The sequence below is a fragment of the Dermochelys coriacea genome, chromosome 3 (genome assembly GCF_009764565.3).
Source record: "Dermochelys coriacea isolate rDerCor1 chromosome 3, rDerCor1.pri.v4, whole genome shotgun sequence".
In the NCBI taxonomy this organism is placed as follows: Eukaryota; Metazoa; Chordata; order Testudines; family Dermochelyidae; genus Dermochelys; species Dermochelys coriacea.
Window position 1 is genome coordinate 3,854,980 of NC_050070.1, and position 27,962 is coordinate 3,882,941.

The following is a 27,962-nucleotide window of genomic DNA, read 5'->3' on the forward strand; positions in this document are numbered from 1 at the left end:
GGGGCCGAGGGCTGGGGGGGCGGGGGGGCCTCATGGCTCTGGGGGCGGGGGGGCCGGGGGGCCTCATGGCTCTGGGGCGGGGGGGGGCCGAGGGCTGGGGGGCCGGGGGGTCTCATGGCTCGGGGGGCGCCGAGGGCTGGGGGGGCGGGGGGGCCTCATGGCTCTGGGGGCGGGGGGGGGGGCCGGGGGGTCTCATGGCTCGGGGGGCGGGGGGGGCCGAGGGCTGGAGGGTAGAGGGGCGGGGGGGTCTCATGGCTCTGGGGGCGGGGGGGGCCGGGGGGGTCTCATGGCTGGCGGGCCGGGGGACAGGAGGGGCCGAGGGCGGGGGGGGCCCTGCCCGTTGCCCGGTGACGGGGTTTGTGACGCGGCCCCGCCCCTCGCTCGCGCCGGGCGGGGCCCACCCGCCATGGCCGCCCGCCGCGCCCTGAGCCCGCCCCGCGCCGCCGCCCTGCCGCCGGCCCTCGCGCCCGGGTAACGGGGCCCCCCTGCGCCCCCCCGGCCGCGCCCGACCCCCATCCATCCCTGGGACCCCCCAGCAACCCCCTGCACCCCATCAATCTCCCCGGCACTCCCCATAACCCCTGCCCCCACACCCTCACCAACCTCCCCTGCCCCCCACCAAGCTCCCCTGCACCCCCCCAGCCCCTTGTACCCCCATATATCCCTGCAGCCCCATCAACCTGAAGGGACCCCCAATAGACCCTCCATCAACTCCTGGGACCCCCCCATCAGCCCCCTGCACCCCCACCAACCTCCCCATAGCCCCTCTGGACCCCATAGCCCCACCAGCCTGCATCAGTTCCTGAGCCCCAAATCAACCTCCCCATTGCCCCTTGTACCCCCCTCACTCACTGCACCCCTCATCAACCCCTTGGCCCACCCTATTGCCCCCTGCAACCCCCTGCTCTCCTCATAACCCCCCATCACCCCCACCAACCCCCATAGCCCCCCTGTGCTCCCATCAACTCACAGGGATCCCCATAACCTCCCGCACTCCCCATCAACCCATAGGGACTCCTGCACCCTGTCAACACCTGGGGATCCCCATATCCCCCTGCACCTCATCAACCCCTGGGACCTCCCATACCCCCCTCTACTCCCATTAACCCCTCAGGGAACACCATACCCCTGTATCCCCCACTAACTCTCAGAGACTGCACAGCCCCCTGCACCTCCATCAATCCCCTGCACCTCCTCATCAACCCACAGGGACCCCCATTGCCTGCTGCACCCCTATTCACCCCTGGAAACCCCATAGCTCCCTGCACCTCCCATAACTCCCTGCACACACACCCCACTAATCCTCATAGCCCCCTACATCCCTATTAACTCCTGGGGGCAGCAATAATTCTCATATTATTGGAGAGCCCCCTCCACAGTCCCCTATGTCCTCCCATTAAGCCCAGGACCCCACTTTTGAGGGTACCTCCTATCTCTAAGCCGCCACATGCTACTTCTATCATTCCATATATCCTCCTTTTCCAGGAGTAGATATCCCCATCCATTGCTCCCTGTGTTCCCCCCCATTCCCCTATTACCTCCACTCCCCCTTCCCGAGAGGCATCCCACATCTGTCATCCCCTAAACACCCTCCCTGAGGCATAGGAATCCCACATAATTTCTTCCCAACTCTCCTACACTTATCTTGGGGGAAAAACACCCTCTATCTGACCCAGAGAGTGGAAAATCCCCCTCGCCAATCTATGCATCCTCCCCATGGGGGACCCAATACCCCCCACAGGAAGGGGAGAATGGAGAGGGTTTGAATCACGCATAGAGGGGGAGATCAGGGCTGTACATGTGGAGATCATAAGATAGGGTTGTGCATGGAAGCTGCTGTTTACGGGGGTGCAGAGAGGGGCGGGTGTAATTTATGGGGTGGAGGAAGGGGACATAAAGGGAGGGGATTCAAACCAATAGCGACTCAAGGGGTGCAGATACCCCTCTGCCCACCAAAGGTGTGTCCAGGAAAGGGAACCCTTGTAATGTGCTCTCATCAATTTACTTTGGGCTTGCGGTATTGAAACCTGGGTAGGGCAAACAGATTCCCCTGAGTTATGCTGGAAACTTAGTCTATTCAGGTCCCCTCCCGCTCTGGCCTCTGTTGGATCAATAATGGAAACAAATTGCAGAGGCTGATCCCCCCTCTCCCCCAAGAAATCCCTCTCTCTCAGATCGAAGGAGCTCTGCTCACTGTAGCATTTACCATGAGAATCATGGCCAAGGCAGCCAGGCACCTCTGAGAGCTGCTCTCTCCTTCTGGTGCTGTTGGAGGAATAGTCACAACATCTGCCGACATCTCCAGGCAAAACAAAGAGATTTTCAATGCGCATAAATCTGCAAATTTCTGTAAATTTAAGCAGGCTCTGTCTGGGACTGAACAGCCATATGGGCAGCCCAATGGTCCATCTAGCCCAGTGTCCTGTATTCCAACAGTGGCTGACGCCGGATGTTTCAGAGGGAACGAACAGAACAGGGCAGTTTATTGAGTGATCAATCCCCTGTCGTCCAGTCCCAGAATCTGGCAGTCAGAGGCTTCAATACACTCAGAGTAGGGGGCTGCGTCCCTGGCCATCTTGGCTAATAGCCATTGATGGATCCATCCTCCAGGAACTTACCTAAATTATTTTTTTAAGCCAGTTATACTTTTGGCCTTCACAACATCCTCTGACAAGGAGTTCCACAGGTTGACTGTGCGTTGTGTGAAGAAGTACTTCCTTATGCTTGTTTGAAACCTGATGCCTATTAATTTCATTGGGTGGCCCCAGTTCTTGTGTTAGGAGAAGGAGCAAATATCATTTCCTTATTCACTTTCTCCACACCAGTCATGATTTTATAGATCTCCACCATTTCCCTTCTAAGTCGTCTCTTTTCCAAGCTGGGGATTCGTCCCCAGTATTGCTCTCAGTGCGGCTATCCAAGTTCCACTCTTTATGTAGACAGGCAAAGCTATGATTTTGTCCAGTGGGGATTAACACAGGGTAAACTCCACCAGTGGAAATAGTGGCTTTGCTGGCTATACTAAGAATGGCATTGGTGCAGCTACACCAGTCTAGGAAAAGATGCACAAAGGCCCCTCCATGAACCAATCACCTGCTCCCCTCCAAGCAGAGCCCCCCCAACCCCAACCCCACTTGTGCTCCCAAGCTCGTCTCTTCAGATTCTGTGGCTGCCACTTCTTGCCCTATTGCTTTGCTCGGCTTAGCCAGCTGCTCTGCCCCCTCTCAATGCAGGGTGAAGCTGGGGATACACGTGCACATGGTTGGCACAGTAGGTGGTTTCTTCACTTCCCAGCTCTTGCAGGGGGGCAGCACTGGGAGTCAGAGGGCAGAAACTGCGTCTTTGGGGGCAGGGGAGCTGCCCCACGCATTAGAGAAGGAAAATAGCTGCTCAGCACATTGAGCAACTCCAGTTGGCTGCCTGCCTCCCCGGAGGCAGGGAAATGGGGAAGGCAGCCAATCAGAGTTGAGTTCCCTGTAGACTGACAGGTCTTCCTTGTAGAAGGGGATGGAAAACCTGAAGTCTACTGGGAAACCTCTGGCATTGGCAAGTCTGGATGTAACGTAGACAGATGTCTGGTATGATGCTAAGGGACGTGGTGAGAACCAACTAGAATGAGCTGCCTGTGAGCAGGAGGCACCTGGAATCCACCTCAAAACAACTAGGGCTGAGTGTGTTTTTCCCTTGCTCTGGAGAGCTCCCGCGCAGCTGGACTGGCCTTGCCATGTCCTGGAGACACAGATCCAGACTGCCTACTATCTGTAGCACAGGGGATGTTTTGTGAACCAGAGCCAATTGGAATCAGCGTGTGGATAAAATATTAAAAGCCTCTGAGCCAGCTGTGCTGCAGCTTTGGCTAAAATGACAGTGTTTGCCTGGTCTCGGGGTTGTAGCTACATTGGGGAAAATTCACTGATGTCACTGGCAATTTTAGCCCTGTATCTAGTTGTCACTGTAAAGTGAAATATTGATTTGATAATTCATGAGCATCTCTCTCTATTTTTAATACATAAGGACCCAAAAATGTTTTAAGACCTGATTTACAAGTGATTAGAAATCATTGCGTTTAGCACAGAAAAGGTATGTGGAGTAAAACAGGGCAGCTGTTTAACACTTCACAGCAATGCTGCACGGCATTTTAAGACAAGAAATGAAGTATGCAGAGCCCCATTGAACCTGGAAGAGTAGGGAGAAGATTTGGAATTTGTCCTCAACACTGGGGTTAACAAAGAATTTCTTTTTGTGAATACGGAGTAACACGGCTGCTACTCTGAAATGTATGCTTAAGAAGATCTTTGATGAGCACAGGGACTCAGAACTTTTGTTTAACATCTCATCCGAATGTGATAGTTATTGTAATAAGAAAGAAAGTTAGATTATTTCAGCATTTTTACATTGTCAGCTAGACTGTGGTATGGAGCCAGCAGCATAGCTGTCAAAGCAAGGGCCTGATCCTGTGAAACATTACTGACCTGAGCAGTTCCTATTCACATGTGTAGTCTCATCAGCGTCACCGTGGGCTGTGTCAGAGTTTTCAGGCGTGGGCCCTGCAGATGGAGAGAGTCCGTGTGAGTGCAGTGATCACATGCACTATGTAACACTTTTTGAAGAACCCCACTTCTTTCTCTTCCCTTTTATTATTTCTCTTGCAGCAGTGCCATAGAACCTCAGGTCTGGTCTACGCTACAGACCTATATTGGTATAACTACAGCATTCAGGGGGGTGAAAAATCCACCCCTCTGAGCGATGTAGTTATACCAACCTAACCCCCTGTGTAGACAGCACTCTGTTGGAGGGAGAACTTCCAGCATGAGACCGGAAGTCTACACGGCAATGAAACAGCCCCTGAGCCCGAATCAGCTGACATGGGCCAGCTGCAGGTTTTTCATGCTGTGTAGACATACCCACAGTCATTGGTTTCTCTGGAGACTGTGCCCGCAAATGCCAATTGTGGTGGTGGGTTTTTCTGAAGGGGACAAGGTGTCCAGGAGCTGGACTGCAGCCCACTAAAGAGCCCTCAGATGGGAACTGTTTTCAGTCTACCCCTCAGAATAGATTTCTAGGGGTTGGTAGGATCTCGATCCCATTACCAGTTCTCTTTGTCATCCAGCCCTCTGTTTTTAGACTACAAATATTATACTCCTCCACACTGACAGCTCAGTACTCCACATTAGGTACAGTATTAGCTGCGGATTAGCTACAAATGTGCTGTCTGCAGTACTCCTTGCATAGAGCACACTGCTTCCAAGAGGAGCCTTACAGCTGGGTCATAGAAGATCAGGGTTGGAAGGGACCTCAGGAGGTCATCTAGTCCAACCCCCTGCTCAAAGCAGGACCAATCCCCAACTAAATCATCCCACCAGGGGTTTGTTAAGCCTGACCTTAAAAACCTCTAAGGAAGGAGATTCCACGACCTCCCTAGGTAACGCATTCCAGTGTTTCACCACCCTCCTAGTGAAAAAGTTTTTCCTAATATCCAACCTAAACCTCCCCCATTGCAACTTGAGACCATTACTCCTCGTTCTGTCATCTGGTACTACTGAGAACAGTCTAGATCCATCCTCTTTGGAACCCCCTTTTAGGTAGTTGAAAGCAGCTATCAAATCCCCCCTCATTCTTCTCCTCATTTGTCAAATCATTTTGCTCCTTGGTTTTCAGAGGAAGCCATAAATGATGCAGTCTGCTGTTCCATCTGTGATCTGGACTCTGGAAAAGCAAAGTCCCTGTGCTTTATGTTGGGTGGGGTTTCCGTGGGCCCTTTTTTGCACAGCCAGAGACAAATGGGCTGATTGCTTTCTCAGCTGCCGCAAAACACCTGGCTTCCCTTATTTGTTTGTATAGCAACAGCTGTGCTCTAGGTGCTTTCCAGACAGGTAGTTTGTCTCAGTTCTTGCCCCGAAGTGCTTACAACCAAAGTATTGTAGGTCCCTTCTCCGGTGACTTCTGGCACTTGGGAGCTGCTCCATCTCTGGCCGATCCAGCACCCACTCTCTGCTTGCCCTCTCATGATGTCCCATGTTCTCTCGCCCTGTCTCTCTGAAATAGGCAGGCAGGGTAGTTGGGCCTTTCACTGCCTTGAGTTCCTTCCTTTCCCCCCATTCATATTTTGCTGTCCTAGTGCCTAGGATTGGCTAGTCGGATTATGATATACCAGTGAAGTCTGGCCAGGCAGACTCAATTGGGCACTAGCAGAGAATTACCATGGCATGTGGATGCCACTCCATTAACATCACAGAGGTGGGTAAATGGGCAGGGGCAAGCAGTAACTCTATTCCTCTAGTGTCTCATGATTCCCATTTTGGTTTCTAGCCCCCATGTCTACGTGCTGAGTCCGGAAGAGTAACAATGGGATAGTGAGACACCAAACCATGTATCAGTTACGCTGCTTGGAAAATTAGCTTTAACTAGGTCATCGCTGGGCACAAAGTGCTTTTCCATGGCCCTTTGTGTAACTGTGTAGTGCCTCTCAAGTTTTATGTACAAGCAGGGAGGGCAGCTGTCATCTCTAGCTTTAACCATTTAATCACTGCTGCACTATGTCCATACCTTAGAACCAGTTTTCCTTAGGAACCTCTGAATTAACAGAGCACAAGGAGGTACCTGATACATCCAGCCACCTTTGGGAATGGCAGTTCATGGATTGTAGCATGGACTGGAGTTCAAAGTAGTTTCCTTCTTTTGTCTATTAACCCCTGAGTAATGATGTACCTTGAAAAGAGAAAAGGAGTACTTGTGGCACCTTAGAGACTAACAAATTTATTTGAGCATAAGCTTTCGTGAGCTACAGCTCACTTCATCGGATGCATTCAGCTGTAGCTCACGAAAGCTTATGCTCAAATAAATTTGTTAGTCTCTAAAGTGCCACAAGTCCTCCTTTTCTTTTTGCGAATACAGACTAACATGGCTGCTACTCTGAAACAATGTACCTTGAAGCAGTTCCACAACCACGTAGGACTTTATCCTGATTTTGTCCCAGTATAATACTGGGGAACTTGTGATCATAATTAGGCCTAATCTTGAAATAGGAAATAAGGGTTCTGGTGTATTTCCCCTCTCCCTCAAACCTCTTTCAGTTGCACTCAGCCAGTAGATTCTCTCTGGTCCCAGAGCTATTATTGCTGGGATGGGAAAGGCATAGTAAGTAGCAGGCTGAGTCGGAAAGAGCTGCCTGTGAGAAAAGATCAAAGAGCTACATATGGTTAGCTTAGCTACGTGACAGCTAAAGAGGGACGTGATGGTCTGCAGGTATATGAAGCCTGTAAAACACTAATGAGGGAGGGGGATGGTTCAGGGTGACAGAAGAGGAATGGAGGGGAATTTGAAGAAGGGAAATTCAGTTCTATTAGGTTTTAGAATCGTTTCCCAGGGGAAGTGGTGAAAGCTCCGATGCTTGGGCCATGTAAATCCAGATGAGAGGGATTAGATGATCTAATCACTTTTCTCTCTGAATATCAATGTCTGTTATCCTGTTTACATCCCAAGCCATGTTAAGAACATGAAGTTTGCAGAGTCAGGCACTCAAAAGTTAGGAAATGCCAGAATGAAGGCTGCCCATGCAATGTTTATTCATTCTCCCGTGCATATGCATTGTATGAGTTTAATTACACGATTGCATACTCTTTCTTCCCACAGGACCTTGCCTTATTCAGTGAATGGGTAGCTCTTCGGTATTTCCTTTTTTGCTATACATTCAATGTGAGGTGCCAGGGCTTATTTAACATGCATCATCCAAAGTCTGCACTGACTACAGAATTACTGATTCCCTCATGTATGCAGTGTAGTTATAGCCATGTTGATACCAGGATGTCAGAGCAACAAGGTGGGTGAGGTAATAACTTTTATTGGACCAACTTCTGTTGGGGAGAGAGAGAAACTTTTGAGCCACAAAGAGCTCCTCTTCTCTGAGCATCACAGCTGCATGCGCAGGTGGAACGGGTTATGTACTAATTACTTACACGAAACAATCTTAGTACGTAGGGCATTACTACGTTCAAAGCGTGGCTCCAAATCAACACGGGCTGCAGCTGTGAGTGCTCAGCGCTTCTGCAGATCAGATCCCAAGTGACTCAAGTTGCACACCCACCCAGAACACACAAGTAATGCCCAACTGTGAAAAGTGTGGGTTAAGTGACTTGCCCACCATCACGTAGGAACAGGCAAGGATAGACTCCAGGACAGCATTCAACTTCCTTAACCATGAGGCCAGATTTTCTCTTCCTGCAATACCTGGCCTCAGTCACTATACATTTTTCAACTTCTGCAACAACAAATGAGGCAGGGGTTCTATAGACAACAGCCTCCTTCACTGAACAACCCTGATTATTCTCAGAGCAGGTCCATCCAATGCACTCAGGCAGGAGTCCTGTGGAAGGAATACTATGTGATCATGCAATTAAAGATTGTATCATAATGCATATGCACAAGAGTTGCATAGGCAACCTAACTTCTAAGTGCTTGACTTTGCAACCTTAATGTTATATTAACGTAGTTTAAGATGTAGGTTCCTAATTTTAAACAAACAAACAAACAAACAGTAGTTCAGTCACATGGAATCCCACTGATTCCCACTTGAGTCATCAGCAGTGTTTGGCTCTTTAGATCCACAACCCAGATCTCTATGACTTGAGCTAACAGTAGTAGGCTGTTATCCTCTAAGTGACCCAGTCAGCATGGGAGTAGTAAATGTGGTACACACCTTGCTAGTGGGTTTCACAAAAATAGTTCTTAAACAATCCCAAGGAAAGTCAAGATGCAGAAATATTAAGGTTGAGATTTGAATCATATCAAAGTCAGGAAATAATTGCAGGTGTGGTTGACTCGGTAACCATAGTTTAACCACATTGCACATGTAGGTTAGAGATATAGTTAACAGTTAATAACATTTTGCATTTATAGAACACATTTCATCCATGGATTAATTTCAGTTTGGCCTCGAGGCATTACCATAATAGAAATCAATCAATCATTGGTTTCAAAGTGCTTTGCAAATGTGAGCAAGTATCATGAACACCCCTTGACAGATGGGGCAGCTCAGGCATAGAGAGAGGGATGTGCGACCATCAGCCTCAGGAAGCCATTGGCTAAGCTGTGATTAGAACCCAGGTCTCCTGGCTCCCAGCCTTGGGTCCAGTCCCCTAGATAATAGCACTTACAGTCATGCAAAGCACTGCATATGCACAAAGAGGCCAAGACATGGTTGCTGTAGGACGCAAGGCTTTGCATCTCCTGTTTTTTGTGCCTATAAATTCTCAACTACAGTGTTCCATAAACCAGCTAAAGCTTTTCATTCCTGGTGAGTTTCCTCTGTGTCCTTTAAAGTCCTTGCAACTCACAGGCTTTCTCCAGCTGAATTTTAGGGCTTCTTTGTAGGACTAGTTTTGTGGTGACTAGTCTCAGTAATAAGTTTGAGGGTTCTGTAGGTTCACACTATCCTTGTAGATCATTTAATGGATCAACCTGTTTTCAGAAGAGCGGCCATATGGGGTCAGACCAGCAGTCCACCTAGCCCAGTATCCTGTCTGTGACAGTGGTCAATCCCAGAGTCTCAGGGGGAGGGTACAGAACAGTTAATTAAGTTAAAATCCCATGTCGTTAATTTCTTCAGGTGACTGCATGAGTTGGAGGTGCCTTTTTTACCTTGTGGTAGAAGAAAATTGCGGAGGATTGTCTCACCTCATTAATATTTCCTTATGGATACATAATACGTTAAGTGATCGAGCGAGGCAGACTTTTCAAACACACTCTACTACAGTATCTTACCATGTCTTGAAAGTAGTTCACCTGCTTTTCGTCTTACTTCCGTTAGGCCTGAAACACCCTTTTCCCAAGGAATTCAGATGAGTTTCTGCTCTTCTTTCCTCCATAGTTCCCTTTATGTGTGGAGAGCAGCACACAGTGCCATACCATTTACCACCTCTCTTCCCATCTTCATCTGTTTTCTTTCCCTGTTCTTTTTCTTAGGCTAGATTTTTAAAGGTATTTGGGCCCTTAACTCCCATTGACTTCAGGCAAGTTTGTGCCGGCTGGGAGCCACTTTCGCTATTAAAGGTGGCAGCAATAATTAAGGCTGCGCAAGTGTTTCCATTTTGAGGAATCATTGGCAGTTGCTTATCACTTTCTCAGTCTTACTTTTCTTAATGGTTTGTTCTTGGCTGAGAGCGACAGGGTTTTTTTTTTTTTTTAAAGTTTCAGCAAAATTGGTTGAATCATTTTCAAGAAAAAAGATGATGGGGAACAAACCCCTTTCCCATTACAAAAAAGGGACTTTTTAAACATCTCTAACAATTTGGTGCCAGGTGGAAGAAGAGATGAGGAATTTGGCATGGAGAATGGGCATGGAGATAGGCCTTTCCACAGACTGGTGAAATATGGTTGTGATTTGGCAGAGTTAGACGAGCTCCTGTATTCTTCAGTGCAATCGCTTCATGGCCTGTCAGTGTTTCTTTGCATGGCCATTGACTGAAGGCAGACTTTGTGGCTGAACAAGTCATTCTTAGTAGCTATTCCTTGGAGATGGGCACCAAACACTCCTTAGGTGCCAGAAGGGCAGGCTCACTTGCTTAGATGTGACCCAGGGCAGGCCTCAGATCAGGGCAAACTCCTAGCAGGTAGTTGGGTGTAAGAAAACAAAAGGTCTTTTATTTAGCGGTCCTCCCTTTCAGGCAGGGCACCACCTGCATCAGACTTACCCAGCAACAGCAGGTAAGTCACTGGTGTTAAATGAACAGTAGCCCCAGCTCAGGCCTGCCTACACTCCTAGAGGCTCTGGCAGGCAGGAGTCTCGTGTGCAGCTCCTGATCCCAACCTGGCCTCTCTCCTAGGAAGTGCGAGCTCCAGATGGGCTCTCCTTCCCACTGAGCTGAGCTGTGCTCTCTCCCTTCCAGCCCAGCGCCTGCCACAGGTGTAGTGGGGCAGGGCAGCTCATTAACTCTTTCTTAGCCAATGTGGGGTTTGCATATGCCATCACAGTCGCTCTAGCCACATTTTGGGGTAGGAGGCAGGAAGAAGCCCCACGCAAGCCCCATGTGTTGCACCCAAATCTGGCTGCATCACTGTTATTTACCATTCTCCGTGCTGTAAAAGACAGTGGAATACAGTGTCCATAGTACAGAGGAAGTGATGGACCAGGCTCTCATACTAATCAGCTCATGCTGATTAGTCCCATACTCAACATGAATCAGATGATCAGAATCTGGCCCGTTGTTGGAAACAGCTTTTTGACCAAGGACCCTGCGATTAACGCTTCTGCCCTCATGAAAAGTGTCCTGGGGCCTTTAATGACCATGAATGAGCAAGACCTTGATGTTGCTTCTCATTCGAAATATGAGCACCGGAAAGCTCCCAGCACTGAATGCACTTACTGTCTGAAAACCCAGCAGGTGCTTGGGATTTTCCATGCCAATCCAGTCCATTTTGTGCATAAGAAATTTGGATTGATAGGAAAAGAAAGAAATTAAAAAAAAACAGTTGTAGACTTTGGGTTTCCTCCCTCCCCCCAGCACAGAGAACGGAGCTAGCTGGAACAGATACTATTTCTTTGCTTCATCTCTCCAGATCCCAGAGAGGTAATTTGGAGCATTCTGTCCATCAAATAAGCAGCACACGATGATTTTATATGAGGCATACAATACTGCCAGTTATGGTACATCTGTGTAATGAGGATTGGCTAAGAGCGAGGAGAACTTGGCAACACTGAGGACTGTCTTCAAGAGACGTGTGTCAGGCTAGCGTCTCCCAGGATTCCACCACTGAGACACAGGAAAAAAAATATCCCAGGGCAATCTAGATATGTTGAGTCATAAATGTTTATCTTAAAGCAGAATCGATCTTGTTCTCACTCCGCATCTGGATCCCACGTACCATGAATTATACACTTGATTCTCTCCCCATCAGTCCCTCGCAACAGAGACTGTCAGGCTGAGATTTTCACAGGAACCAATGGGATTTAGGAACCCACCTCCCATTGAATTTAGTTGGTTTCCTCTCTAGACCCTTTGGATTCCTTTGCATCTATGTTTTGTTGTTTTTGTTGTTTACCATAACAGTAGTTATTGGATAGATTTCTCTCTTCACCTCTGAGATGTTTCAGTTGTTTATAAAGCATATATCTTTAGATTTCTAAGCAGCATCTGATTTGGCAAGATCCTATTGTTACAACCTCACAACTGAGTTATTTTTCACCATCTGAAATGCTCTTTAGAGGCAATATGCAGAAAATCTTTATCTTGCAGCCTAATTCATTCCGTATCCCCCAATGAATTAACACAGTCAAAAAGAAAAGCAAGTGCTCTGTTCAGTCCAGCCACGTGCAGAATCTAAACCAGGGATCAAACACACTGTCTGTGAATGCATCACAAGTTTGCCCTCCTTGCTTTTCCTATAATGTACATTTCCCCCTCTGAAATCAGAAAGCCCAAGGGTATTAGCGTTGCAGTAAAGCTGGTTCCATACAATCATTACAATGAGCCAGAGTGAGAATAATGTCAACTTGTATAAATTCTGTGCAGACTTACTGAAGGCATAAATGGCTTTTTTGGGGGGGAGGAGGGTAGAAGAGGGGATACATTACAGCTTCATAGCTACTCTTTAAGCTCTTATTATTAGTAAAATTTTCAGCTACAAATGTTGCCAGAGCTTCCAGGAATTCCACCTAATCTTTTTTACGAGCCAGATCCTGAAGTCAGTGGAGCTATGTCAGTTTACACCAGCTGAGGATCTGGCGTTACATATTTACCATGGTGATGAAGCGTGATATGCATGTCGAGCTAGGTGATCATCGGTTCTGTCCCCCTGCCAGAGCAGCGTAGGTACGATCACACAGCAGAGGATATGAAACTGCTGCTGTACTGCTTACTGCCAGGCAACTAAGAGATGCGACAGGAGCAGGGTTGAGCCTAAGAAGTGAAGTCAAGTTGTTGGCAATTGCAGAGCCAACTGTGAGGACTTTGGAAAGAGCATGGTGCCGTGGGAGCAGCAGGAGAGGACGCTGGGTGTCGCACTGGCAGGAACAGAAGTGGGTGTCGGGAACTGTCAAAGCATGGGCCAGGGTTCTGCTCAAAGGAAGGGAAGGATTTTGGAGACGTTACAAAGGAAGAAGCAGCAGGATTGAGCGGCCAGCTAGGATGTGAGGGACGACACAAAGGTTATGCCTACGCTGCAGTCAGAGGAATGATTGCATGATGGGCCTGCACACCCGTGTTAGCTAGCACAGCTAAAAATACCAGTGACAATACCAGGCTGTGAGTGGTTGTGCCCAGTGGTTAGAACAGGCATCAGGCCTAGTGGTTAGAGCAGGCATCGGCGCTAAGAGTCGGAACCAGAGCTAAGGGTGAGAGCTGAAGTCAGGACTCAGAGCTGAGGGTCCGGTCCGGGTTACCTGGAGTGAGAGAAGGCAGGAGCAGGGCTGGGACCAAACAGGTGCTGTCACAGCCCAGAGTGAGTGCTTTGAACAGCTACTGACCTGCTGCTGCAGGGCTTAAAAGCCAGGCTGCTGATGCGTCCAGCCAACCAGGCTGCCTGTTACAGGCCGGCTGAACTTGGCTTAGGTAACCTGGAGATTGGCTCCGCTGCAGGCACTGATTTCTGAAAGAATGGGCTTCAGCTTAGGCTAGCAGTGCAAGAACTCGCCAGGGTCCCCAGTGTGCTTGGACTGGCCACACCAAAGCCCCTGCCACCGCATCTATGTGGCTGTTTTTAGCCGGGCTAGCTAGATTCAAGTGAGCGGGGGTACGCCAGCCTGTGTTGCAGTCACCCACTGATCTCAGTGTGACTGCACCCTGAAATGCGAGCGTAGAGAATGGCAGAATCACTGGCTGACTGTGTGTGATGAAGAAGGAGGATGGGGATAGCTTGCTGGGGGGAGATGACGAGGTGTGTGTGCTCGGTGTGTTACGTTCATGATTGTGGCGTCTGGGAAAAGATGTCTGAGAGACAGCAGCAGACGCATGTCTGTGCGGACTGCGTCAGATCTGTGTTTTTGCTGTTCATAGCATGCCAGTCACCCCAGTATCTAGGCAGCATGCTATCAGGTCAATTGCGGGTGTGTTTGCAGTTTACCATCAAAAGCAGCTCTCCCTGGCTGTCACAGAGGAATAATTGCTACCATCTCTATGGTTGGGTCGTTAGCAGCAATCACAGTACATCAGAGTGTCCCTTTGACAGAAGTCACCTGGGTTCTGTAACTCAGCTAGGGCAGCCAGGCACCTAAACTGGCCTCCAGTTATCCAGGGGCTTCTAACTTACAGGAAATGGAGGTGCTCTGCAGCACATATCGTGCCCCTAACCGCTGGGGCGGTTCTTTGATACTCTCATCTATGGTGGTTTTTCCTCTCCTTCTCTAAACCTTTTGTAAACCTCAGTTCATGTGCCACCAAAGTGGCTAAATTGTTCTTTTATTCAAATGACATGGGAGTGAGGCTAGGATCTCTTTTGGATCTGAGGGCTGAGGGGCAGTGGCCAAGCGGTTAGCTCTCCATCAATAGCCCAGCCCAGATAAAACTCAGCTTGGAGAATTCTTTATTTTAGTGTGTGTGTGTGTGTGTGGGGGGAATCCAAAGAAGAAAAATTTTCACGCAGTTGCAGCTGATGTCAGAGGGTGGGCAATTGGGAATGTGGGCAACTGGCATCCCTTTGGCTGCTGCAGCTCACACTAATGCCTAAACTGGGGTACATCACCCCCTCCAGTGTCTGGCAGCTGCATTTCGTAGCAGGGCTGGCTCCAGCTTGTGCGAGTCGCGCTCGGTGCCTTGATAGGAGTCACTTGGTGAGGAGTTCTGACGAGCTAGACAGCTGCTCCCTTGAGTCCCAGCGGGTGGGAAGCAGTTTCAGGGTGAACCAGCAAGCCATGTTCTATGGAAACAGCCAGTGCTTTCCAGGGCTGGGACAGCCTGGGCACCCCGCTCCCCTTAGTCCCAACCCTAAGGGCCTGCTCCCACTTTGTCTCCTCTTGCCAGAGGCAGTGGCCTAGGCAGAACATTTGCTCACCGGACTTTGACAGTGGAGGGACAGCTCCACCAACCAGGAGTGGATTCGGTGTATTATGCGCTGTGCAGCTGTTGCTTAATTGCCTCCCTTAGCTGGTGTTCATCAGCCGGATGTTCATGCCCCCTTGTTCCACCTGGCATGAAGAACCATGTCCCATTGGGCGATGGGCTAATTACCCCATCCCTTTTCCCTACACGGTGTGGGGTAGGTGTGTTATGTGCATGGACCCTGCATACACCCTATTTTACCTTGTTCATCTAGCCCCACTTGGGTGGTGCCTGGGGAGCGCTGTGATGAATCTGGGGGATGAGGCCACCAGGGGCTGGAGCAAGGATAGCGGGATGGCCTCGGCCTCTTCTGGATCTCTGGGAGCCACATGGATCCTGGGATCGCCACCCAGTTTCAAGTGAGGGGTCCATATCCTTTGACAGGGTGGGGGGCAAACCCAGCCCCTCTCCAATGACATGCTGTTGGGAAAACTCTGCAAGGCATTTCTCATGGAGCTTTCCACCGAGAGAGCCCCTTCCCATGGATTGTACCTCCATTCCTTCCTCTGCCACTCACCTGCTGAGTGGTCTTGGCCAAGTCACGTTAACTGCTCTGTGCCTCGGTTTCACTTCCCTATTTGTTGTGAGGCTTAATCAAGTGCTTTGGGATCCTTGTGGGAACAGTACCTGGGAGGTGTGAAAACTGTTAATAAAATAAAGCTTTGCCCCATGGGAAATTCAGAGTCCCTCTTCCCTCACGTCACTGAAAACGTCTGACCCGCAACAGTTCTCAGAAAGGGTGAACGCAGCCCCGTGCATTGTGAACCTGGCGTTGTTGATGGGGAGTCCGTTTGATCCCTTTGCTCGTTGTAGGGGGGTAGCTCTTGTCAATGTCAAGGAAGAGCAGTTAATAAGGAAGATGAAAGACTGCACATGCCTGGGGTTGGGAGGGCCAGTATCAATTAGATAGCAATTTATCCTTCTATGGAACATCACACATGAAATGTGCTAATGAAAAGACCGAAGCTGTGATAAAGATGTCTCTGCAGTCACCCTCTGGTCTGTTCTCGTCTGACTATTGCTAGATGCCTTTCATAGCCCACATCACAGCTTGCCAAAGTCTATTTTATAAGCTGCATATTTGCAGAAGTTCAGAGTCCAGTACCGAAGCATCTGTGAGGTGTTTAGCCATGGGATAGCCCATGATTCGGTTGCCATCATGAATGTACAACAATCCTGGGGTTTATAATCTGGCCAAGGTGATCTTTAAATTGACAAGAGCCTTTCATCAATGCTTCATCTCTTCGGAGTACTGTGCAAAGACTCTGTAACCTTCCCAACCCCCTCCTCAGCACTAGCTGGTCATAGCCCCATTTTGCAGATGTGGAAGTTGACACACTGGAGGTTAAGGTTCAACATTGCAAGTGCCTGTTAATTCCAGGCATCCAACCGGGGCCTGAGTTTCAGAGATGCTGAGCACCAGTACTGGCCGTTGATGTCAACACATCTGGAAAGCAGGCCCTAGGAGTCTCCAGTTGGACCCACCCAAGGGGATGGGGCAAGGCTTAGACAGCAAGTGTGAGGCCCAGCTGAGACCAGTGCTACAGAGCTCCTGGCTTCCAGTCCCATGCATCTCACCAATAGGCAGTTCCAGCAGCTGGCCAGTTTAATGGCTGATAATATCTTCAGCTATGCATGTGAAGATCAAGGAAAGAAAAGGCTTTAGGGTGTAAACTGATGGCCCCCAGGACCTGGGAGGAGCCCCTCCCTCCTCCCTCCCAATGTGGCTCAATCAGCTTGGAGCAAGGTGGGACATTGACATGTGGGCTGCAGGGTGTATGTGGGGGAGAGCTGCATGGTCCCTCTCTGATGTATTTAAACCAGAGCCATCAGCCCCTCACTTCTGCAAGTAGTGCATTTAGAGGTGTTTAGAAGGAGAGACAAGGGCCCTGTCCCAGGGGGTGCCCCTGGCCTTTCCCGGTCCCTCACTGGCTCTGACTCTCCTCTGCAGGTACCGTGGGCATGTCCCCAACACGGTGTTTTCCTTTGGCGATACCTACGGGAACACCACTCTGAAATACTTTCAGGATTTCTGCAATGCTGCCATGGAGACCAGCCGCTGCCCCTACAGCAAAGGTGGCCAGTTCCCCACCCTCTTCTCGCCCGACCCTGGCTTAGTGCTGGGGTGCAGGGCACGGGGCTGGGACAGGTGGCTGCACGCCCCTTCCTATTCCCACTTCAACTTGGATTTCAACCGCTCCGAAGAGCTGAAGGAGTTTTACAAGGTGAGAAGGTGTTTCTTGCGGCCTTGCACACAACAGCACGGCAGGCTTGATCCAACACAGCTGAGCGCTACACAGTAGCCAGCGCAAAGCAGTCAGGCCAGCACCCATGCGCCCCAGTGAGGGGTACCTTGGAAATGCCCTGGACTGAGCCAAAATGCAATCAACACAAATATATAATCAGTCACAACCAAAAGCCAGCGCCCTCGGCCTCTGGCACCTACCCGCCACACTGAGATGGTCCTTTTCACTGCCCTAATACTGATTCTGAAGGCAGCTTCTTGAACATAAGAACCTAGGCAGACAGTCACCAGAAAACCCAATTGGTATTGTTCTAGGGGAGGCTCCGGTTGTCCTGTCTCCAACGGTTTGCATGCGCGTGACTGGCATGCGGAGGGAGGAGTCAGCGTGGAGAGCAGTGGTGGTTGCCGAAGAGCGGGGCTCCCCTCCCATGGTTACAGGGCAGACATCTCTGCATGTGCAGTTGCGGGCGGGATTGCCTTGGGAGCTGTTTGAGGAGTCATCGAGCTTTGCTGAGTTGTCTGAGAGAGGACGTGGCAGCTACAGGGGGAAGGAATGCGAGTGTCACCCAGCTGGTGTAGCTCACAGCATAGGACACAGCCGGAGTATAGCCCCACTGCTCAGCACAGCAAAACTTTGTCTGTCTCCCTGAATCTTTGCTCTGGGACGGGAGGGGGAACTGGAGCAGAGAGGTGGAGCCCAGAGTCCCTGGGCGAAGAAAGCATTTTATCCCAGTAATAAATAGCTTGAGAGGAGGACAGGTGTGTGGGTGTGGCTGTGGGACCATGCACGGGCACGTGTCTGATTGCACACGGGGGATGTTCCTCTAGCTAAAGAGAGCAGCATCTCTCTAATCAGACTCGGCCAAGCTGCACGTTGTATGATTTGTGCCCAAAACACAGTGTTGTCTCCCCACTTCTCAGCCATAGTGAAGGCACAGAGCCACGCCTCCATCACGGTGCATCAGGAATAATTACAGCTTGCATCGATGAATTCCCAAGCCAAGCCCAGCGGCTATTGATCACGATTGTCACTTACTTGTCTGTGCTGCCCGGAAAGCGCCTGAGGGAGGGGAGTTTTAGAAACATGGTTGTTATTAGTTCTATAGCAGCGGAGAGCGTGTTGCGCTTTGCACATCTCTAGGAAGAGAGGAACCTGCCCTAAAGAAGCTATCCCAGCTAGTGAATAAGGCTTTGGGCCCTGGGCCCTGCTAGGCACTGTCCCTTTGCAGCGGGAAAGAGGGATGCAGCACAAGACCTGTTATCTTTTCCCATTGCATTTCCTATTTGGTATTTTAACTCTTCGGTTGCCTTGTCAGCTAATTCAGCTCTGCCCTGTGCTGGAAGCCTGGGTTCTGAGTAGTTTGTTTGTCCCACAGCTTTCCCAGAGGCACCGCGAGCATTACCGCAACAAAACCGGGACAGAGTATGTGGTTCCCTACTTTGTGCTGCCAGTCAAGGAGAAGGACAAGTACCCCCACCCTCTTGATCTGTGAGTAGCAAAAGCAGCCCCCAGAAGGTGTACTCGGTAGTGGCCCTTTCCCCACTCCTAACTCCTGCGGGATAATTTAAATAATGCTTTGGTTCCTGAAACAAATCCTGTGTGTGGACTGGGTCAGTCCAGCCCCAAATACCTATGGGGTTTCCCTCTAGCTCCCCACCCCCATCCAAAATAAAACAGCCCCTCCCCCCATAGAAAGAGCACAAGACAGGCGGGATTCATCAAAGAGGGCTAATGGGGTGGGTGGGAGGGGAAGGTTTGTTTTGTTTGTTTTTTAATGTGAAAAGGACATGCCCAGATTAAAAATCACAGGGCAAGCTTCACCAAAGGACAGATCCCAGAATCAGGCCCCACTGTCAGGATTCACAAAACCCCTGCTCAGCAGCTGCTGAACCCTGCAGGCACCTCAATCTACTGAGCACCCAAGTTTGTGCAGTAAAAGCTCTGTCAGGACACGCAAGTCTGCGGACAGCGATTCCAGGCCCCAGGGCCAGAGCCGTCCCTGGGAGAGGGGGCCGGGGAGGAAGTGACAAATCCCGTCACTTCTGGGACTGACCGCACTGGCCAATCGCGCTGACCTGTGGGGCCGCCCAAAGCGCGGGGCCCAGAGTCGTCATGCATGCCTGGGAGCCCTGCAGTCCGCCTGGGCGATTTAAAAGGGCCCAGGGCACCCTGCTGCAGCTGCCACTACTTTTAAATTGCCAGGGCCTCTGGACAATTGCCCCTTTTGCTCCCCCCCGTCAGTGGGCCTGAGCACACGCATGCAAGTATCCAGATGCCTAAGCCCCAGAGTGATTCATGAACTGGGCCAAGATAGGTCTTCCTCCGCGTAACCCGCCTGCAGGGCCCAATCCAGTAAGTGTGCTCCGAGCTGGCCCACCAGATCGAGGCCCTGTAGGCAAGCTTGTCCAATATGGCTGGGGGGAGAAGGAGGCAGACCTCCCTCATAACATTTAGCCCAGTGGTCAGTGTACTCCAGCTGAGGAGGAGAGAGGATTTGAAGAAGGATCTGCCACCTCTCTGGTGAATGCCCTACCCCCAGGGCTCTGGAGTATTCCAATGTGGGGCTTTCTCAGTCTCTCCTACTGAAGCTGAAGGGGACTGATTAAAAGTCATTTTAATCACTGTGTCTCCCTACTCCCCACTATGTGAGTGCTCTAACCACTAGGCTACAGAGCCATTCTAATGCATGCTGGTGGTATGGCTCTCTCGTTCTCTCTCTGGTTCTTTCATTATTTATCCACAGTGGAACAGCTTCTCCAGGAGAGAGTGAGGGTATGTCTACACTACAGTGGTATAGCGGCAGCACTGTAATGTAGATGGTTGCTACAGCAACAGAAGGGGTTTTTCCATCGCTGCAGTGAATCCATCTGCACGAGCTAGGTCAGCAGAAGAATTCTTCCATCGAACTCGCGCTGTCTACACCAGGGCTTAGTTTGGCTTAACTGCATCTCTTGGGTGTGAATTTTTCACATCCCTGGACAACATCACTCGGGCAACCTAAGTTTCAGGCGTAGACTTCGCCTGTGGGAGCCCCACACCAGATTTTCCCATTAGCCCCACGGTGAGAGCACTCCCCCGAGCCGCGGCAAATCCCTGTTGAAATCCCTTCTCCCCCTCAGGTGGAGGTGGGATTTGGACCAGGGGTCACCCATGTCCGGATGAGTGCTCTGACTACTGAGCTAAAAGTTGTGAAGGGTGGTGCTCCTCCTCCCCCCCCTTCTCTTGTTAAACCCGTGTAGGTTCCTAACTCCAAGAGAGGGGTTTCAGCTGAGAATCCCAAGCGGAGGGAGGCATCTCCCACCGGAGGGGTGGGGCTTAGCACCCCCCCCCCCGTCTTGGCACTGCCCATTGGCTAGGTTAGGGGAGGAGCCGCCTCAGTGCCAATCCCCTTCTGGGGCACCTCACTGTCCCCATGCATTGTGCAGGGAGCTGAAGTGCTGGACTCAGGGTCACTACGCCATCGTTTCTTTGTGAATCTCGCCCACGGAGATTTAAAAAGCAAACACCCTGACTAGAAGCTCCCGGGATTGTGAAAGCACAAATCCATTTCAAAATGGAATGTGCTTTCCTCACTGCTGCTGATTCTGTATTGCACCTGGCAGGTCAGTTTCACCTTTGGTCCTGGTCAGTTTCAGGTTCTGGGCCTGGGGGGTGCTCAATCCCCCACTCCACCCCAGGCCCTACTCCCTTCCCCCAAGCCCCTACCCCATCCTGCCTCTTCCCAGCCGCTCTCTGCCCTGGGCTATTGTAGATAGTATTTCGCACTTCCTGTTCTGATCTCTTGTCAAACAGCTGCCTTGTTCTGCCCCAGAGGTGGGTGCATTTCACTGGTGGGTGAAGTGACCCTACTCAGGCAGTGTTGGTGTCACTGTTGTTATGTCTTGATAGTGCTACCAAAGCTAATACAGAAAAGCAGTACTTGTGGCACCTTAGAGACTAATAAATTTATTAGAGCATAAGCTTTCGTGAGCTAAGCTAATACAGTAAGGGTTGTTGCTTTTGTTTGTAAAGCTCTTTGGAAGGAGAAGGGCACTAAAGCGTAGCAGCCAGTGCCCTTCGCAGTGGCTCTGAATCCGAAACGGCAGCAGGCCCCTGCAGCCCTTGACTGTAAACCTGCTAACGTGCCATCTCCAGTGTATGAACATTTACAGTGTTGGCCCGCTGAGGTCTCCAGCAGATACAGTAGAACCCACACCGACATCGCCGGCACTGGCTAGACTGGGCGCTCGCTGAGTTGGTGAGGCTTGCTCTGGGTTCCGGCATGCCCCACAGCAACGGGGATAGAGACCGTGATGGGACAGGTGTGACTCCATCAGTTGGTGTGTCTCCAGAAGGGCCGTCCTTCAGCAGAGGATTTTCATTGACTCTTCTGCTAGCTCCAGTTTTTTGGCCCCTGCAAAGTGTTTCCCCACCAGCCAGGTGCTCTGTCTAGGAGGGAGTCGCTGTCAGTTCTGAGTGTGTCATTATTACATCTCAAAAAACTCCCATGATCCCTCCCACCCCTGTTCTTGGGTGACCCCATCTGCTCTCAGGATTCAGCCATCCCCTCCATCCTGCGAAGTCTCAGATACATGTGCCCCCCAGACCCAACTCCTGCACTGCACTCTCTCGTCACTCCTGGTCCCAGTAAGTCTCATCCTGGATGGCTCACTGTCCCCTCCAGCTCAATAGGGTCAAATAGATCTTTCCTCCCAAATCTGCTCCCCTCCCTTCACCCAGTCTTGTAACTTCTGCATCCTCCCATTTCCTTCTCCTACTCCTAGCGCAGATCTTCTCTTGTCCTGCACATGCCTTGATGGATAAATCACTTGTCCACACCCTAATCCTCTGCCACCACAACTGCTGCAGTCTCTTCTGCTTGGGTCCTTTTGAAACCAACCGTGCTTGCCTCCAAAACGCTGCCTGAATGGTCCTGCTTCCCCAGAGCTCCAAGCATGCCCCCGACCCTCCCTTTGAGTCGCTTCCAAGTCTAACTTCTTGTCCTTCCCCTCAGGGTCATTCGTCTCCTACTTCCATCTCTGATCTGCTCTCCTTTTGTGTTCCCCATCTCTCCCCCCAGCCCATGCTTGCCGATCGCCTGTGTGCCAGCCTTGGTGCCTGGTCTGTATCCTCCTGCCCCAGCCGTCTCTGTGCTTCCTTCCATGCTGGCCCAGCAATTAGGAACCACCCTCGCCTCATTCAAGTGAGCTGTAATTGCCTCCCCTCTCTCTGCCTTAGTTTCTCTGTCTGTAAAATGGGGATGATGACTCTCCTTTGCAAAGGGCACTGTGCTCTAAGGCTGAAAGACACCAAATGAGAACTAAGCATTGCAGTGTGTTATTTCAAAATAACTCACACTTCCGCAGCCCTGCCTGTTTAAAGAGGCACGTTTGTCCTTCACTAACAATAAACATAAGTCATCCAAAAGGATGTCTGCCTGACCTGAGTAACTGTGTAACCTGGCCCTTTCCTGGTGTGTTACATCCTCATTCAGCTGCCAAGCCGGTTGTCTAGGCTGTTCAGGGCAGTGCTGTTCTATTCCTGTGCCAGAAGGAGCCTATGAACTCCGATGAAGTGAGCTGTAGCTCACGAAAGCTTATGCTCTAATAAATTTGTTAGTCTCTAAGGTGCCACAAGTCCTCCTTTTCTTTTTGCGAATACAGCCTAACACGGCTGCTACTCTGAAACCTGTCTAAACTAATAGTAACACTTGGAAGGAAGGCAAAATAACCTCATCACGCACCTGGCCAGTTGTGCAATGCTGTAAATGGGGGTGGGGAGGGGGTGATGGTAGGGTGGGATTATTCCTTCCTGTTCCATGCCCCCAGCAATCAGCAGTGCCCTGAAGCATGAGTGTAGACTGGCCCAGTCTTCACATTCAAAATTACACCAGCAAGTGACCTGCCCAAACTGCTTCACTTACAAATGAAGCCAAGGTTACACTGACTGGAACGGCATGTTGGCAAATCCAGCCACCCCACATTTGAGGTGAAACAGCTTCCAGGCCGGGACCCCAGAAAGTTGAATTAAAAGAGCCAAAGAAGCCATGGCCAACGCCCCATCCCCCTGCCCGAGCTATCGAGGGCGGTCAGCGTCCATAGCATGCGGTAGTATTAACACTGCCCGTTTGGTAGCATCGCTGGTTCCAAACCGGGGAAGGCAGGTGGCATTTAAACTGCTTCCTTCCAAGAGTCCAGGCCCAATCCCACCTCCCTACAGATAAAACCCTCCACGCCCGGGCACCACATCTCGCCTCCCCAAACCAGCCAACTGGCAAGTCCCTAAAGGGTTAAACACCCAGGGTTAACCAGTGGGCATGGAGCTTAGTTTGGGGGGGTGGGGGAGTCCTTCAGAATCTTCTATAGGTTCCTCCACATAAGCCATAGGGTAGGAGCCACAGTATTGAGTCTTGCCACCCGCACTCCTAGGAGTAAACCTTACACACGCGGATTGTCTCGTGAGCTTGAGTAGGACCCACAGGAGTGATAGCTAATGGATCAGATTGCTCCTCTGCTTCAACCTGCCAAAACCGCACGCCCCATCTGTGGGGCATGGTTTTATAACCAGGCCCCTGCCACCCCTCCCACTGTGCACTGGAGAGCTGGGGCCCGCTGGGGTACATCTGCACAGCAAAGAAAAACCCGTGGCTGGCCTGTGCCAGCCGCCTGTGGCTGCTGCGGGGCTGTTTCCCTGCAGTGTAGACATCAGAGCTCAGGCTGGAGCCCAAGCTCTGGGACCCTCACAGCTCCAGACTGAGCCTGGACGTCTACACAGCAACGGACCAGCCCTGCAGCACAGGCCAGGCATGGGTTTTTCTTTGCTGTGTAGACATACCCCTAGCGTGAGAGCTCCGAGTGGGGTTTGCTCCCTGGCCAGGTGAAATCCACCCATTGGTTCCCCGGCCTCTGCCCCCTCTAGGCAAGGAAGGTTCTGTGGAGTTTGTTCTCGTGGATCCTTTGTCGCTGCTGTAAAGCTGTTGTTTAGCAGATCCTGAGGAGCTGAAGGGAAGGAGGCTGCCTGGAACTGATGCAGCTTTGGATCAGTGCCAGATAATGGGTGGCTGTTAATTATCGGTGTCTTTGTGTGTCTGTGTGTGCGGGGGGTGGGGGTACACAGTGGAACCGAGCACTGTGCTTGGGTGCAGGGCAAGCCTGGGACATCAGGAACGGCAGGCGCTGATGGGAGGCTTGGCCGCATCGCTTGTTCCTAAGCCAGGAAAAGCTCTCACTGCAAAGCGCTGTTCTCTGCCGCCTCAATGGTCTGTCCCAAGGGCTACATGGCCCGTGCACATAAGTGAGCCTCTGGTCTCATATCAGGCCCTGGTCCTGTAATCAGCTCCCCACGGGCAGCCCCTTGCACCCACTGGCTCTATGGAGGCACAAGAGCCCGATCAGCGTACAGGATTGGGCCCTGCACGCTCAGAACGGCAGGTTTTCCATGCATTTGTCTCTTCATCGATGGAGGCTGAGAACCAGAGTGGTGCAGAATGGGGCCTCAACACTGGACTGGGAACCTGGAGCTTCTGATCCCTAACCCTGCCTCTGACACCCCCTCCTTTGTACGAGTCATGTCCCCCGCCTGTTCCCTCCCTCTACTGTTGCTGCTGACCCATCTCATGAAGGTCACGGGAGGCCTGGTGCGTAGCTGGTGGTGAAGTAGATGGGCGCAAGCGTTAGTGAATTCATCAGTACTAAAAAACCTGCAATTGCTCAGCTTTGGCCTGCAGGTACAAAGAGGCAGGGACCATGGGTTGTTTGGGACTCAGGCTTCGCTGCTTCAAGCTGAAAATAATCAAATGCACTTGTTATGCTTGGAGCTGTACACCTGTTAGTTCTTTACTCTGCATGTCTGGCCAGGATTAGGCTCTGTAGCTTATAGACCACAGCGAGGGACCTGTAGAAGTCTGGTCTTGTGGCTTTAGCATGAGACTAGAAGTCAGGAAACCAGGTGCTAAACCTGGCTCTGCCACTGACTCACTGTGTGTTCTTGGGTAATACCACCTGCTCTGTCCCTCAGTTTCCCTATCTGTGAAATAGGGGTAACAAACATACCTGTTAGGAGGCTTGATTGGCTGGTGCTTGTGAGCTCCTCAGTTAAAGATGCAAAAGGCTTGAGGAGTATTAGTCAAAGCCACAGGCTTTCTGAGTATCACTGGCTGTCAGGGCTCTAGTTCAAACAAGAATGATTTCAGGGAAGTTCTCTGGCCTGGGATATACAGGAGGTCAGACAAGATGATCACAATGGTCCCTTCTGGCCTGAATATCACTGAATGGCAGCAAAGCAGGGTCCAATCTGCTGCCAACACATGCCACCAATGCACCTGCTGTAGGGCTAGCTCTCTCTGGGTCCCTCCAGACAGCCCGACTGGCATCCCCTCGCTCTGAGAGGAGGAGCACTGGGCAAGACTGTGCTTCTCCAGGGAACGGCTGAAAGCGGGAGGCAGCACTTTCTGCACCAAACACAGGCAGCTTTAGTTTTGCAATGACTCATCTGCATTTGCTTTTGTACCCTCGCCTCTGTAACAACCACCCCCTGTACCACCCTGATTCTGCATTGGGTGCAAAAAGCCTGTGCAAGCCGGTCCTTGCCAAATGTCTGTTGTCATTCATTTTGCTGCCTGTGTTTTGGTTTTGTTCTTTTCAGCAGTGTTTTCCTCCCCTGCCCCACCAGGGACCCTGGCACAACCCTCTGTGTGTTTCCATCGCTTCTGTATGATAAAACACACAGAGCTTATTTCTAGGCACTGATTTTGTCTGGGGGGGTTGAAGTGGGCTCTCTGCAAACATGAGCCCTTTGAATTATGTGACATGCTGCAAAGAAGGAAGGGGCTTCTGTTCCCAGTTTCCTAGGCTCCACTGAGTCTGTTTTAATTAACTCTTTGGGTGCTGGTTCCCCCACTGCACCTGCTGCTCAGCCTCTGGCCATTTGGGTTCCTTTATGCTAACTGGAATGTTAAGACATTTTTGGACTGTTCAGACACAGGGAAGGCACCAATCCCTGGTACATTCAGACCCTTGTTCCATGGGCATCTCTGTGTTTGGCAGCACACCCAGTAGTGTTCAGCGTCTTTGGCCGTCCTCTTTTGTTTAGCTATGAAGCAGGTGAGCTCTGCATGGACAGACCTGGTGCATGCTGCCACTTTCTGTCTGCACACCCCTGAGAGGGCCAGCTGCCTGGCAGCTGCAGTCTAGCTGTGCATCCCTGCCATGCTGATCTGTGAGTGAAGAGGGAGAGCGCCTGGCATGTATGTACTGGGATGGAGGGAAGGGGATGCATTGAAGAGTGCCTGGTTAAAACCCTGCCTAGCCAATCTCATTCTTTCTTGTACATTTTGCAATAGGGGGTGCCAACTCTGCCTCTGAAGAAGAGGTGTGAACTGTAACCCTTTGGCTTTGCTGACAGAGTTCTCACTCGCCTGGAGATCTCTTCATTAAGACTCGCAGCAGTGGAAGGACATAGGCACTTGTAACAGTGGAAATAGATCACTGGGTTCAGAATTCACGTGAATAAAACCTACCTCATGATTTCAGCTGCCCGGCTTAATATTCCGGCAAACCATTTCTTCTGTTTCCAGCTGTGTAATATTTCTTTCCATTAAACCCTTTTTAGCCCTATTCATGGCATGTCTGCCCTGGAAGGGTCTTTGGAGAACTAATGAAACGAGGACATTGCACGACACCAGAGCCTGGAAAGTGATCACCAGAGATGGGACAGGATTTTAGTCAGACTCTGCTACCTAAAGAACGCTTGGGAGAAAGGACTTCTTTGTTGAAATTAGCTCTCTCGACGCACATTTCCTCAGAGCCCCCAAGAGTCTGCTAGCAAAACCGGGGGAGATCAGACTTGACATTCCCGGTATTTTGAAGGCAAAACACAAGCAGGCATAAAACTTCAAACTGCTTCGGCTTTGGGCATCCATGCCCAAGGAGTACAGAGCCAGCTGGTGGAGCTCCTTGGCTGGTTACCTCTGGAGCTACTGAGCATGTGATGCAGGGATAGCATCTGGGACTCAGAAATATAGGCCCCAATCGTTAGCCACAGTACAACTCAGGCTCAGGGCACTCCCGCATCTCATTCTGGGCCGACTCTGTGCTGAATTTGTCCACAGCCTAAGTTAGAGTAGCAAGAAGACTGCTCTAATTTATGCTGGGTGCCTACATCTCTGAGTGGTCGATAGATTCCAAGGCCAGAAGGGACCATTGTGATCATCTAGTCTGACCTTCTGTAACACGGGCCAGAGAACTGCCCCACAATAACTCCTAGAACTGAGCTTTCAGAAAAACAGCCAGTCTTGATTTAAACATTGTCAGTGACGGAGAGTCCACCACAAACCTTGTAAGTTGTTGCAGGGGTTAATTACCCTCACTGTTAAAAATGTACGCCTTATTTCAAGTCTGAATTTGTTTTGCTTCAGCATTTAGCCATTGGATTGTGTTAGACCTTTCTCTGCTAGATTGAAGAGCCTGTTATTAAATATTTGTTCCCCATGAAGATACTTATGGATTGTAATCAAGTCATCCTGTAACCTTCTCTTTATTAAACTATATAGATCAAGCTCCTTGAGTGTGTTACTATAAAGCATGTTTTCTAATCCTTTAATCATTCTTGTGTCTCTTCTCTGGCCCCTCTCCATTTTTCAACATCCTTCTTGAAGTGTGGGCACCAGCACTGGACACAGGATTCCAGCAGCGGTTGCACCAATGCCAAA

At 50.6% G+C, this 27,962-nt stretch overlaps 1 protein-coding gene across 1 annotated transcript; it reads left to right on the forward strand.

Annotated features, from left to right (window-relative positions):
* Window positions 1–406: 406 nt before the first annotated feature.
* FAM166C (family with sequence similarity 166 member C) lies at window positions 407–27,712 on the forward strand. The gene is made up of 4 exons (XM_043509909.1): window positions 407–471; window positions 16,981–17,254; window positions 18,651–18,763; window positions 26,864–27,712. Exons 1-4 carry the CDS (start codon window positions 407–409, stop codon window positions 26,907–26,909), a joined length of 498 nt encoding a protein of 165 aa, XP_043365844.1. The 3' UTR covers window positions 26,910–27,712.
* The last annotated feature ends 250 nt before the right edge of the window (window positions 27,713–27,962 follow it).